Source organism: Sander lucioperca, chromosome 6 (assembly GCF_008315115.2).
Source record: "Sander lucioperca isolate FBNREF2018 chromosome 6, SLUC_FBN_1.2, whole genome shotgun sequence".
Lineage (NCBI taxonomy): Eukaryota > Metazoa > Chordata > Actinopteri > Perciformes > Percidae > Sander > Sander lucioperca.
Genome location: NC_050178.1, coordinates 29,145,125 through 29,160,731, shown reverse-complemented (window position 1 = coordinate 29,160,731; position 15,607 = coordinate 29,145,125). Strand labels below are relative to the sequence as shown.

Here is a 15,607-nt window from a genome sequence, read left to right as displayed (position 1 = left end):
GGTGCACGTTTCAGTGCACACGGCCCAGCGGAGGAGCCGGGGGGTTCATTTACTCTTTCCATTCAATCCATCAATTTAATCAGGATCCACAGGTGTGTGTGTGTGTGTGTGTGTGTGTGTGTGTGTGTGTATGTGTGTGTGTGAGTGAGTGTGTGTGTGTGTGTGTGTGCGTGTGTGTGTGTGTGCGTGCATCTGTGTGTGTGTGTGTGTGTCTGTCTGTGTGTGTGTGTGTGTGTGTGTGTGTGTGTGTGTTTGGGTGTGTGTGTCTGTGTCTTTGTCTGTGTCTGTGTGTGTGTGTGTGTGTGTGTGTGTGTGTGTGTGTGCATGTGTTTGTTTGTGTGTGTGTGTGCGTGCGTGTGTGAGTGTGTGTGTATTGTGTCTGGATTTCTGTTTTCATCGCACACCACTTCTATCTTTTTCTGTGCGTCGTTTTTAGTCTTTTCATAAGACAGTGAAGCATTTGTTGTATTCAAATTTACCAATCGGAGAAGTTTTCATAGAAAATTACTCAAATCAACATGACGAGCTGACACAAACCCCCGCTGCTCCTCCTCAGTAAAGCTCACGACCAGGTGAATATGCTCCTCCATTTAGCATATGGAACATATTCATTTTTCAAAGGCAGTCTCTTATTTTGAAAAGGAAATTTGTTTACTTAAAGAAAGCAAGGATGCTTTTTTATTGTATTGTATTGTATATTTTTTTTTTTTTTTTATTGATTTTATCATTTAAATGTTTTATTCTAAAATGAGTTATTAGTTGGTAAAGTAGTGAAAGTTTGGGATTTAGCAGCCCTATGGAAGCAAAAAAATGCCATAATAATTAGATTTCTTTTATAAGCAACTCAATGTGTGATTGTGAAAATTGAACCACTACTAAAGTTAAAATACCACTGAACTTATAGCACTAAAATATTTTACTTTGAAAACCTTTTTTTTTGTGGTTTCAGCTTTGAATAATTCCTAGCGGTGCAATTTAAGAAAGCTTATTTTATTTTTCGGGTTCACATATTCAAGTAACTGTAAGGGTAGCCCAGATTTTTATGTTTGAATTATTGTTGATTTTTTTTTTTTGGGTGTCTGGGTGTGTGTGTCTGTGTGTGTGTCTGTATGTGTGCAGAAATCTTTATGTGTATTCAAATTTGCCACGTTAGAAACAAGCTGAACTACACAGAAGTGACGACTGTCAGCCTGGTTATAGAATGACTCATGACTTCACAAATCCAAAAGGATTTCAGACTGGAGGTTGAAATGGGATTCAAAGCGCCAGGAGCAACGTTGGCTCAATCATTTAAATGGAAACTCTGTCTGTTGGAGCGGTCAGGATGATGGCCAGTCACAGCCGCGCCTTCCTTAATTCAATTCGTTCTTTTGAAGAGGTGTCACAGCTGGCGGAGAGATATGCGCGAGAAGGTCTACGGGTCTGAACAACAGTCCTTCTCTCATCCAGCTGAAGATCAATGGAGCAGCCCAGACCTCGGCACACAGTATGGCTGACAGTCGTCGACACAGAGAACCAACCCCAACCCCAACCCTTATACCTAACCCGTCAACAAAGAATGTATGTTTCAGGGACACACAGGACAAGAACGGGACATGAACCCCGGTCTCCTGCGGGAAAGTCCCACTCTACTCTCTACTGTTGTCTCTCTACGTACTACTCTCTACTGTTGTCTCTCTACATACTACTCTCTACTGTTGTCTCTCTTCATACTACTCTCTACTATTGTCTCTCTACGTACTACTCTACTGTTGTCTCTCTACGTACTACTCTCTACTATTGTCTCTCTACGTACTACTCTCTACTGTTGTCTCTCTACATACTACTCTCTACTGTTGTCTCTCTACATACTACTCTCTACTGTTGTCTCTCTACATACTACTCTCTACTGTTGTCTCTCTTCATACTACTCTCTACCGTTGTCTCTCTTCATACTACTCTCTACCGTTGTCTCTCTACATACTACTCTCTACTGTTGTCTCTCTACATACTACTCTCTACCGTTGTCTCTCTTCATACTACTCTCTACCGTTGTCTCTCTACATACTACTCTCTACTGTTGTCTCTCTACATACTACTCTCTACTGTTGTCTCTCTACATACTACTCTCTACCGTTGTCTCTCTTCATACTACTCTCTACCGTTGTCTCTCTACATACTACTCTCTACCGTTGTCTCTCTACATACTACTCTCTACTGTTGTCTCTCTACATACTACTCTCTACTGTTGTCTCTCTACATACTACTCTCTACCATTGTTTCTCTACATACTACTCTACTGTTATTGCTGCTGCTCTGCCCTGTGCGTTCCATACAGACACTAAAGGGGGATTTTTGCATCGGTATCTGACGCTGAGAAACACTGCCTAAGCGTCTTGTATTTTACCAGTTGGGAGTGAGAACGGGTTGGAACAAAAGGTCTCATTTAGTGATCAAAGTGAAATGCTTCCTCTTGACACTAAAGTTGCGAGTGAGAACCGGTTTTCCAGGCAGCAATTTGTGCGGTCCTAAACTTTTACATGAAGAAAATAAATGAAGTAGAAGAGAGTGTGACATGTGCTACAGGAGATGTAGGGGGAAAGAAGATATTTTTCTTTCCCTTCTCCACAGAGTTGGCCGGCCAGCTGCCTTTGGGACGGAGGAAGATTAGAATTTGCCTTTTTGTTGCCATGGCCAAATACAAATCCCAGCCTTGGGTTGACTCAGGCTGTTAGGTCGATGCAGCTTTTCATCCCCAACTCTCCCAGGTTATCAGCGGCCTACGGAGAGTCTGCTTGATAGTGGGTGGCGATAACATCCACTGTCATTTCTCTACCTTTCTCTCCAGCGTGGCCCCCGGCGGCTGCAGCCAAAGACTGATTCACGTTGGCCTTTGTAGATAATCAGTTTAAGGATGTCCTTAGTGCTGCATAATTGATCCGCTCGGGTCACACAGAAGCATTTTGAAATCCTTCCAAGTCATTTCAACCCTCAAACTCTGAAACCAGCTATCTGCCAAAATAATCAACATCAATACACAATAATAACAGGGTTTTTTTTGGCTGGCGTCCGTCACCGGAGCGCCTTCCAAAAGTCTGGGCAAAGTTTCAAGAAAGACCTGGAAGTGTTGGGGAGACGTGAGCTGATTCTCTGAGACTTTTTATCATTTAGCTCATTGCCAATTTCACTAATAACCACGGATACATATCTTGACAACGACGACGCTGGAGACAGTTACAGTTTCGTCAACATAAAGCCCTAAAAAAGTCAGCAAAAACGTAATTTTCTAGTAAGACAGTGTGGGAAACTGATCCTCCAGTTTTAAGTCAACCCAACTGTACTGTCAATTCTCTCAAAATATGTGCCAGACATACAAAGGAATCTAAAATGCGTTTTTCTCCGACCCACGGCGCAATGAGTACAAAATATATACAGTACTTTTCTTCATTCTAAATAGGGCAAAAGTGAGATAGTATAGTATAGAAAACTAAAGAAATGGAAAATGTGCAATATGAAGGAACAATATAAAATGAAATGTAATGAAAGAGAAAAGTTATCCAGTGTTGCAGAGTGACAGACCGGCTACATTGCAGCGTAACGCACGCGGAGTGGACGTTCCAACACTTCTACTATAATCAGTAAAACTGGAAACACCAGACAGAGAGCAGTGTAGTGGAGCGTCTGCTCCGCAGAGATCCGCTCTACAAGCGTAAAAACTGGACAGTATGTGTTTTATGTGAGGTGTGTGTGGCTCTTTTACACAGAAATGGATCATAAAAATAGTACAAAAGTAACTTAATGTGCGCACTACAAAAAGATACCTTGTGCTGTGTACTAAATCAAGTTTATGCATGTGAAACAAAAACCATGTGTGTTGTCAATTATTTTGTTTGAAACAAAAATATGTATGTATACTGTGTCTGTAAAAATGATATGAACCAATCCTAAGAAAAAATGAGCAAAGAAAATAAATGTGAGTGCAAGAGGTTACCACAGAGTGCTGAGTAAAAGTGGATAACTAAGATGGGTGCAGAGCTATGATCCAGGAGGAATTTATCCATATCGATGTTGCACTAATAGAGTATTCATTACACATTAGCAGCAGTCAAGCTGCCGGATCAATGAGACCTTTGCTTCAGGAACGAGCCGAGAACACAGCGCCGGTTTAACAGCAGCGCTGCCCTCTGACAGATACAATCTCAGCTGTGAATCTGAGACTGCAGAACACCCTCACGGTCCGTTGTTTGTGATTTTTTTTTTCCTCCTCCATTTTTAAAGCTTTTACTGACATTTTTGTTACTTTTCTCAAAGTTCTTTTATCAATTCTTTTTTTCAAATGCTATACAATTAAATAAAACACCCAAATTCAATGAAGGTAGTATACTGATCATTTATTTTACTTGTGAAGAGCGCTGTAGGGAGACATCCACATAACCTTTTTTTTTTTTAAATTTGGTTGGTGCTCAAAAGTGGAGATCTCAACCCCCAACAATGTTGAACCCAAAGTTACGCCTTTGCTTGCTTCGTGTCGCTTTGTTCTCCGAGATCTCGCCACTGCATTTTCAGAATCAACTCACAGAAGTCAGTAGATGATAGGATTCGATCCACAACACCTCCCTTTACTAAAGGTTCAAGGTGAAGAACGTTGACATTTTCAAGAAAGTTAACATCTGATTCCTCTGTGTCATTTTCTCTAATTTATAAAACATCTTGTGGTCAGTTTTCCGTCACATTTCGTGGAGTTATCTTGTAGAATGAAAATGTACAATGTTAGTGTCTTTAATGACAAGTTATCCCAATGTGCTTTACATTTAAAAAGAACATACACATTATAACCAAGCATGAATACAAACAAGAATACAGCATATGTATCAACACAACAAGACAATCAACCAAAAGTGCAACCATACAAAATTGAGGTTCTTTTGCAACGTAGTTTTCAACATTTTTGACGTTTTTTCAATGTTTGTGCTCTGGTTTAACAATATGTGTGAACCCCTGATCTAACCATTGATCCTCTCTCTCTCTCTCTCTCTCTCTCTCTCTCTCTCTCTCTCTCTCTCTCTCTCTCTCTCTTTCTCTCTCTCTCTCTCTCTCTCCAGGTGGAGGAGATGCAGTGGCCTGGCGGCAAGCAGGACATCCCCAGCTCCGTGTGCAGCCTTCCCTGTAGGACGGGCGAGAGGAAGAAGGTGGTGAAAGGCATGCCGTGCTGCTGGCATTGCGAGCCCTGCGACGGGTACCAGTACCAGCACGACGAGTTCACCTGCAAGCTGTGCTCCTACGACATGCGCCCCGACGCCAACCGCACCGCATGCCAGCCCATCCCCATCACCAAGCTGGAGTGGCACTCACCCTGGGCTGTGATCCCCGTGTTCCTGGCCATGATCGGCATCATCGCTACCATCTTTGTCATGGCTACGTTTGTACGGTACAACGACACGCCGATCGTCCGGGCGTCCGGCCGCGAGCTGAGCTACGTGCTTCTGACTGGGATATTTTTATGCTACATCATTACCTTCCTAATGATCGCTAAGCCAGATGTTGGCGTGTGCTCGTTCCGAAGGATTTTCCTGGGTTTAGGCATGTGCATCAGCTATGCCGCCCTCCTCACCAAAACCAACCGCATCTACCGAATCTTCGAGCAGGGCAAGAAGTCGGTGACGGCTCCGCGGCTGATCAGCCCCACCTCGCAGCTGGCGATCACCTCCAGTCTGATCTCGGTGCAGCTGTTGGGCGTGTTCGTCTGGTTCGTGGTGGATCCGCCCAACACGCTCGTAGACTACGACGAGCAGAAGACCTTCAACCCGGATCTGGCTCGAGGCGTGTTGAAGTGTGACATCACGGATCTGCAGATCATCTGTTCGTTGGGTTACAGTATCCTGTTGATGGTGACGTGTACTGTGTACGCCATAAAGACCCGCGGGGTCCCGGAGAACTTTAACGAGGCCAAGCCCATCGGGTTCACCATGTACACCACCTGCATCGTTTGGCTGGCATTTATACCTATCTTCTTCGGCACGGCGCAGTCTGCGGAAAAGGTAAGAACCAATGGATGAATGGGCAAACAATTTGCCGAGATGCTCACATGTCTCTGAGCTAGAATAATTAACATGTTGTCCAACACATTCTTACTCCCATTGCGTCAGAAAGCGGCGCTTGGTCAGGTGCTTTTGGCGTTTGTTATTGATGCAAAATGTCTCCTTCAGCGTCTCTATATCCACCACATTCCACTTCCAGGATTGCACCAATACAGCCGGATGTCCTTCCCCTTCCTCTGTCTCAGTGTTGGCGTTCTAACCTCTGGTGGATTTGTGAGGACTATGGTTAACTGCTCCTCAGATCTCTGCAGGGTAAATCCAGACAGCTAGCTAGACTATCTGTCCAATCTGAGTTTTCTGTTGCACGACTAAAACTACTTTTGAACATACACGTTCCACCAAAACAAGTTCCTTCCTGAGACTATTTAGCAGAGGCACCGTGGCTCCGTCCGGAGCTTAGCCCCGCCCAAGACGATTTTGAACAGTTTAAAGAAATGCCAATAAACCAGAACACGTTTTACTCCCATCCCAGAATGCTGTGTGGACCAGCCAGACCTTCCTCCCTAGCGCTGCGGAGGAGGTTCTGGTAATGTCAGACTATATTTAGACGGGCTTGGTTGGGACTCTTGGCGTCACTTTTTGATGCACTGCTATTATTTATTGTTATGGTTTATAGACATACATAAACCTTTAGCTTAGGTAGTACTGATTTTAACCCTAACCCAAAGGATGTAAAGGGTTAAGAGAGAGATATAGCTGTTATCATCAGCTACTTCCTGTCCTGATGATTTAAGGTCAGCAGCTGTTGCACAATTAGCTAATTTTTACCAAACCCCAAAGGCTCAAACTGGAATTAGTTAAAATGTGAGGAAAGTAATGGGATGCAGGCGACTTGTTAGAAAGGTCTAAAGGTTCTTACCATAATTGCATGACCTTTAAGTCTTATCACAACTGTGTGGAAACTACAGCTAAACGAAATGAGTCTCTGTGAAATGTGGGAAAGCAATCTGCTGAACATTTTTAATAAGCTTTAGCAAAACTCCATCATGCACAGCGGGGATAAATACTGATTATGTGAGCCTTGTTAAACTGCTTTGTGTCCCCACAGATCTATTTAACTTTTGTTTATTTCTGGATTTTAAAAAAAACGTTAATTCTTCTTGTTGTATAATTTATTAGGAGGAAACCACAGAAACTGTACAGTCAGTCATTGCATGGATGTTTGACATTGTACTGGATCCATACAGTATGTTCCTTTATTATAGTTTGGTATAGTTTGTTTAATTAGTTCAACGCTTTGTTATGATCGGGTTTGTAAGATATTGTACAATATCGTACAAAGACTTATGCACCACAATGCGTATGATATCCATGAAATTAGGCGACCAAACGGACATTCACAGTTACAGTTAAATTTAGCCGAGAAAAGGTGACTGTGAGCCGGGTACTGAGCACCGTGACGTGACGGTCCTTTCAGACGCCGTTACAGTTATACTTAGCTGACAAAAAGCAGTTAAAACAAGGGTCCACTTAAAGGTGCTCTAAGCGATGTTGGGTGACGGCACTTATTATATAATAATATATATTTTCAAACAAAACGAGGCTAGCTCGCCCCTCCCTCCTCCTCATCCCGTCCCCTCCCCCTCACTTCCGCGCACTAACCCCCCAACTCCCACCCCCAAATCCTTCTTGTTGGTTATTGGCTGGAATGCTGGAACACTGTTTGTTATGTTTGGTGGTGCAGGTTGGCCAGTTTGTTTTTGTTGCCGTTTGTGGAGCCTGGGCTGTCTACAGAGACTGTGTTTTTTTACAGTGTGTTCAGAGGACAGGCAGCTAGCAGATAGTGAGATGTTTTTACAGTGTGTTCAGAGGACAGGCAGCTAGCAGATAGTGAGGAGATGTTTTTTACAGTGTGTTCAGGGGACAGGCAGCTAGCAGATAGTGAGGAGATGTTTTTTACAGTGTGTTCAGAGGACAGGCAGCTAGCGGATAGTGAGGAGAAGTTTTTTTTCAGTGTGTTCAGGGGACAGGCAGCTAGCAGATAGTGAGGAGATGTTTGCTCTATGTGACAAAAAATGTAGCCTAAAAAACGTGTGACATCGCTTAGAGCACCTTTAAGTAGTACTCCCGGGACATGAACACCTGTTTCCTGGGTAAAAGTCTTGTGTTTTCTCCTTAACTTCTTGTTGTTACATATAGCTATTTATGTTGGTCAAACTTGTCTTCTCATGAGACCGTCCTCCTTCTAAAAACACTTCCATAACCTATTTGTTCCAGCATCATTCTGTCCTATATTTATGTTTGTAGTGTTGGCGCCCTCTAGTGGCCGTAGTAGTTCTGACGGGAGCAAAGCAGGAAGTAAGATGAGGAAGTAGAAGAGCTCCAAATATCTGCTACTGCAGATACTGTAAGTTAACTTACATACCTGCAGATGTTTCCTGTTGGACATTATTTTCTGACGTCAAGAGCATTTTCTCTGCTGGCAAACATTCTTTGCATTGCACGCCTGTATTCGAACCCTTCTCTGATTTTTGTATGAAATGTTTTTTTATACTTCCAGCACTGGAACGTGTTTTTATCCGTAGCAAAATAATGGCGACTCTCAGACAGCTAGAGAGGCGATTTAACTGTAGGCAAATTCAAACAGGAGAACTAATCGAAAGCATCAGAATAATAGCGTCCTTTGTGTTGATAGTCGGTGTTTCAAGCCGCCTACTGTGGGGAGTAGCAACATGCTAGTTCACTGACATCAGCTTTGCAAATAACCTCAGACATATTTTGGTTACAATGACAGGGTTATCCATTTGTAAAGTGTCTATATGTCAGTAACATTTTGAAATTAGCACTTTGCCAGCAAGCAGGGTGTGGTGGATGGGCATGTCCATCCATCCATCTTCGTCCGCTTATCCGGTGTCGGGTCGTGGGGGTAGCAGCTCCAGCAGGGGACCCCAAACTTCCCTTTCCCTAGCCACATTAACCAGCTCCGACTGGAGGATCCCGAGGCGTTCCCAGGCCAGGTTGGAGATATAATCCCTCCACCTAGTCCTGAGTCTTCCCTGAGGCCTCCTCCCAGCTGGACGTGCTTGGAACACCTCCCTAGGGAGGCGCCCAGGGGGCATCCTTACCAGATGCCCGAACCACCTCAACTGGCTCCTTTCGATGCGAAGGAGCAGCGGCTCTACTCCGAGCTCCTCACGGATGACTGAGCTTCTCACCCTATCTCTAAGGGAGACGCCAGCCACCCTCCTGAGGAAACCCATTTCGGCCGCTTGTACCCTGGATCTTGTTCTTTCGGTCATGACCCAGCCTTCATGACCATAGGTGAGGGTAGGAACGAAAACTGACCAGTAGATCGAGAGCTTTGCCTTCTGGCTCAGCTCTCTTTTCGTCACAGCGGTGCGATATATATATACATATCGCACCCGCTGCGCCGATTCTCCGACCAATCTCCCGATCCATTGTCCCCTCACTTGCGAACAAGACCCCAAGGTACTTGAACTCCTTCACTTGGGGCAAGGACTCATTCCTTACCTGGAGAAGGCACTCCATCAGTTTCCTGCTGAGAACCATGGCCTCAGATTTAGAGGTGCTGATCCTCATCCCAGCCGCTTCACACTCGGCTGCGAACCAATCCAGTGAGTGCTGAAGGTCACAGGCTGATGATGCCATCAGGACCACATCATCTGCAAAAAGCAGCGATGAGATCCCCAGCCCACCGAACTGCAACCCCTCCCTACCCACGACTACGCCTTGATATCCTGTCCATAAATACTACAAACAGGATTGGTGAGAAAGCGTAGCCCTGGCGGAGGCCAACTCTCACCTGAAACGAGTCCGACTTACTGCCGAGAACCCGGACACAGCTCTCGCTTTGGTCGTACAGAGATTGGATGGCTCTGTGAAGGGACCCCCTCACCCCATACTCCCACAGCACCTCCCACAATATCTCCCGGGGGACCCGGTCATACGCCTTCTCCAGATCCACAAAACACATGTAGACCGGTTGGGCATACTCTCAGGCTCCCTCGAGGATCATTGCGAGAGTGAAGATCTGGTCCGTTGTTCCACGACCAGGACGGAATCCGCATTGTTCCTCTTCAACCCGAGGTTCGACTATCGGCCGAACCCTCCTTTCCAGCACCTTGGAGTAGACTTTACCGGGGAGGCTGAGAAGTGTGATACCCCTGTAATTGGCACACACCCTCTGGTCCCCCTTTTTGAATAGGGGAACCACCACCCTGGTCTGCCACTCCTTAGGCACCGTCCCAGACTTCCACGCAGTGTTGAAGAGGCGTGTCAACCAAGACAACCCCTCCACACCCAGAGCTTTAAGCATTTCTGGACGGATCTCATCAATCCCTGGGGCTTTGCCACCGTGGAGTTGTTTAACTACGTCAGCAACTTCCACCAGGGAAACTGACGACAATCCCCCATCATCCTCCAGCTCTGCCTCTACCATAGAGGGCGTATTAGCTGGATTTAGGAGTTCCTCAAAGTGCTCCTTCCACCGCCCTATTACCTCCTCAGTTGAGGTCAACAGCGTCCCATCCTTACTGTACACAGCTTGGATGGTTCCCCGCTTCCCCCTCCTGAGGTGGCGAATGGTTTTCCAGAAGCACCTTGGTGCCGACCGAAAGTCCTTCTCCATGTCTTCTCCGAACTTTTCCCACACCCACTGCTTTGCCTCTTTCACGGCAGAGGCTGAAGCCCTTCGGGCCCCTCGGTACCTTGCAACTGCCTCCGGAGTCCTCTGACCCCCCCACCCCCTGACCCAACTCACCACCAGATGGTGATCGGTTGACAGCTCCGCCCCTCTCTTCACCCCAGTGTCCAAAACATACAGCCTCAGATCAGATGAAACGATTATAAAATCTATCATTGACCTTCGGCCTAGGGTGCTCTGGCACCAGGTACACTTATGAGCATCCCTATGTTCGAACATGGTGTTTGTTATAGACAATCCATGACTAGCACAGAAGTCCAACAACAAACAACCACTCTGGTTTAGATCAGGGAGGCCATTCCTCCCAATCACAATGGGCATGTCTTCCCTACTTTATTTACTATGACTGCTACTGCAGTTACTGTAAGTTAACTTACATACCTGCAGATGTTTCCTGTTGGACATTTTGTCCGCTGGCAAACATTCTTTGAATTGCACGCTTGTGTTCAAACCCTTCTCTGATTTTTGTATGAAACTGTCGAGAGGAGAACTAATTGAAAGCATCAGAATAATAGCATCAAGCTTTACTAAACAGCTGTGGCTAGAAATGGCAAAAGAAAACATTGTGCATATGAAAAAAATTGCAAAGCAACTAAATGAATATTGTTCAACATGTAGCCAAGCTTTTTACAGAAAATATTCACATGTAACCCCCAATATAATCATGAACATGGGGAGCTGTCATTTAATTACACATTTTTCCCAGTAATCAGAATCAGAAAAAGGTTTTATTGCCACAATAAGTACACTTACGTGGAATTTACCTTTGTGAATGGTGCAAACATAAATAAACAATTTAAACATGAATATGAGAGAGTAATAGAGGCCCTCTTCTGTCAAACAAATATGCAGGAAGTAATAAAGTTTGATGGATGACCTGCAGGTCAAGAGGTCACGAGCTGTCAAAAACGTGATTTACATCTGCCAGATGTTTCTGACGCAATCCTTCCGGAAGCTTCGAGAAAGAGGGTGTGCCTCAGACCGGATATTACCAGGGAGGAGACCGGAAACTGCATATTAATGCGTCAATACAGGAAATTGCGTGTTTTTAAATGAACCAGTGAGCAAGAATGAAGTATCTTTACACTATCTGAAGCAGTTATAACTGTGAGTCCAGAGAGAGGGTAAGACTGGGCTGTAAAAAAAAAAGGAATGTTCAAAAATGCAAGGCTCCTCTTACAACAGGCTAAGGAAGTAGCTCTAATAAGCGTGAATGGGCCTAAACCCCCAAAAGGTCACTGCATCTCCACACACAGACACACACACACACACACACACACACACACACACACACACACCCATACCCACACACACACATACACACACACACACACACACACACACACACACACACACACACACACACACACACACACAGAAACAGTACATGTTGTCATGTTGCCGCTTATGCATGTGAACCACTAATGTTCGCCCACACATGCATATGAATTTTAACTTGTGAATACAAAACTTATTTTGTATCATTTTAATGTAACTAGCAAAACAGATTTGTAGTGATTGACATTGACAATTCACAATGACAAACATTGACATTGACTTAAAAGATTGGTTGTGTTTGATGTGGTGAAAGATGTCAATTTAAAAAAGATAACGTAGCAGCAAATAGTTAAGCTAATTATATTAAATATACAAATGTTAAAAAATATGTGCTTGTGACATTTTTGTATTAATACAGCTGTTAAAATTATATTTTATTCTCCTTGATGTACACAATGCTTATAATAGCTGTAAAAAATGTAAGATAAGATTCAACTATGCACCCTGAACCCAATTTGTAAGTACTACTACCTTGAAGTTATGTGACTTCACCAGATGCATTTATGTTTTAGCGACATTGCGTCGTAATTTCCCAATTCAGAATTAACACGTCGCCAAAATGTAAGTCTCACAGACAAGATATGGTATGTTCAACATGAATTTGAATTCATGAATACAAAACTGATTTTGTATCATTTTAATGTAACTATCAATGTAACTAATCACATTCGCTTAAAAGATTGTTTGTGTTTAATGTGGTGAAAGATGGCAATTTAAAAGAGATAACATAGCAGCAAGTAGTTTAGCTAATTATATTAAATATACAAACATTTTTAAACCTTATGTGTTAAAAAAGAAAAGAAAAAAAATGTAAGATGAGATTCAACTTTGCACCCCGACCCAAATTTGTTTCTTTGTAAAACACCAACATTAAAAGTAAGTAGTACTACCTTGCATTTTACTCTGGTCTCATGTTATCTGCATTTCAACCTGAGCTCAATTATTTATAATAATAATTAATTATACAACGCAATATGCAACTGACAACTATGTATGTATGTATTTGAATGACCGACAAATGATATATCACTTAAGAGCAGAAACTAAGAATTTAAGACCACAATTTTTTATCCTGTAAAAGTATCACTGAAAAGACCCTGAAGGGTGTTGGAACGGCAACTATGATTACATCAAAACTCTGACTCAAACAAGGTTCTTGTTATTTACTAGAAAAGAGAGGATTTAAGAAAACTATAAGAGATAGTTAAAAAAGAAAAAGATATAGGAAGCTTGGCCCTCTAAGCAAACTGCTATTTTATTTACGAATTCGTATGTCCAAATGTGATATTGTTTGACTTTGTATTTCTATTATTGTTATACAATGTTCTGTCTTTTTTATATCTACAACATCTATCAATGTTGGAAGATCTCTCTTGGAGTAGACTAGTTCTCCCTTTGACAGAGCAAGGACCTCTAGCATGCAGTAGTCAGCTAAGGTCAAAGGTTGACCTCTGCTCTGCAGCGCACACGCACACACACACACACACACACACACACACACACACACACACACACACACACACAGTTTTATTTTCTGTTTTTCTGTTTCCTTGACCCATTTTTTAGTCTTAAGTACTTAATACAAGAAACAAGTTAACAACATCAGTTAGTTGCAAGGATGTATAATACAATTATTTATCTCTCCCCTATATTGAGTAGTCAGGTCAGTCTTTACCTAAACACCTTTATGCTTTGTACAACTTGACATTAATGTAACTTTAAATAAAAGCCCCATGCTACTACTTTATGTGAAATGTCCAAATAGTTATGAGACAAACTGCTGATTCTAGTTTTAGTGATATATAATTCAGACCTGGGTAGCTTAAGTTGACTGACATTTGATAAAATTACCAACCAGTTGTTGCTGGAATGCACAATGCAACAGGCAACTTTCCCTTCTGTCACATGCTGCCAGAGTGATATAGAGCCAGCGGATGGGTTGTCTAGCTTTAACTTTCACTGTTTATTTTACACAAGTGTAGATGGTGGTTTGCATTCTTAACAGGCCCAGATTCATAAGCATCAGTTCTGCTGTATGAAACGAGCTGCTGTCATGCGAGTCATAGGTAACAGTTGCCGCAACTAAGGTCAAAGGTCGACCTCTGCTCTACATACATACATGTATGGTGTTTTATTTTCTGTGTTTCTGTTTCCTAGTCCCATTTTTTAGTCTTAAGTACTTAATAGTTAATTATGCAACATTAGTTAGTTGCAAGGATGTATAATACAAATTACTGCAATGATTATCTCTCCCCTATATTGAGTAGTCAGGTCAGTCTTTACCTAAACACCTTTATGCTATGTACAACTTGACATTAATGCGTAACAACTACGTTTTAACCAGCTTTATCTTATTATCTTTTAGAAATAGTATCATATCATATATGCTGCATGAAAACGAACTGCGTGCCATAGCAAGGGGCCTCTAGGCTAACCTCTGCTCTGCTGCACATACACACACACACACACACACACACACACACACACACACAACTAAACATACAAGACATACTCCAAGACACAACCACACAAGACAAAGACAAAACAAAAATATATATCATTTTATAGTCTTTATATAATTCAGTACTAAGGACCATGTGGATAAGAAATCTTGCAGTCTTGAATGCCGTTTACTTGTAATTTGTTCAGTGGGCAACAAGTCCATCATCTGTTCCAGCCAATGATCCAATGTGGGTCCTGATTGGGAAATCCGTTTAGTAAGTATACATTTTTTTAGCAAAATAGGAAAACATTGTAAACACACATTTTCTTGTACAGGGAAACTTATTTTCCACATCATAATTCAACAAATATAACATAGGGCATAACTCAAAAGTACAGTTACACATATCTTGAATTGCTTTGTGAATCTTCTCCCAAAAGGAATAAACAGCTTTACAATACCATAATAAATACATGAATGTTCCTAATTCAGTTCCACATTTCCTACACATAGAAGAGTTTGTATGATCAAACTTACTAAGCTTCACTGGAGTTATATAGTATTTATACAGGAATTTATAATTAGTTTCCTTAACTTTAATGTTTATAGTTAAAGGTGGGGTCAACTCCGTACACAGAGTTAGCCATTCTTTTTCACTAAACTTCTTTTTAAGCTCTAATTCCCAATTTGTTCTCAAAGAAGAAAAAGAGTTCTGGGAACTTTCAGACAAAATTCTATACAAGTGAGATATCTTACACTTAAGCGGAGTTGCAGAGATAATAAATTGTTCCAGCTCAGTGGGATAGAGTCTAAGTTGTCCCTTTTTATGTAAAGATACAATGATGTGAAGAACCTGCAAGTATTTAAAAAAAAATCTGTTCTAGGAATTTATATTCTGCACAAATAGCCGTAAAGGATTTAACGGACTCAGAGCCTTCATCAAACATATCTGAAAAAGTTTTTAAACCATGAAGTTACCAATTTCGAAAGTCAGTTTGAGAGAGAGAGCTAGAAAGTCGGGGTTAAATGCAATAGGAGAGTTTTTGCTTATATGACCTTCTGTGCTCAGATACCTATTACAGTCCT

General features: G+C 42.4%; 1 protein-coding gene across 2 annotated transcripts in view; it reads left to right on the top strand.

The window, feature by feature from the left end:
- LOC116063564 (metabotropic glutamate receptor 7-like) overlaps positions 1 to 15,607 on the top strand; it is a 480,756-nt gene that overhangs the window by 422,524 nt on the left and 42,625 nt on the right. For both annotated transcript variants that reach the window (XM_036002392.1, XM_036002393.1), the window contains one exon: positions 5,082 to 6,017. In XM_036002392.1, the coding sequence (XP_035858285.1) occupies positions 5,082 to 6,017 (936 nt within the window). The remainder of the gene's footprint in view (positions 1 to 5,081; positions 6,018 to 15,607) is intronic.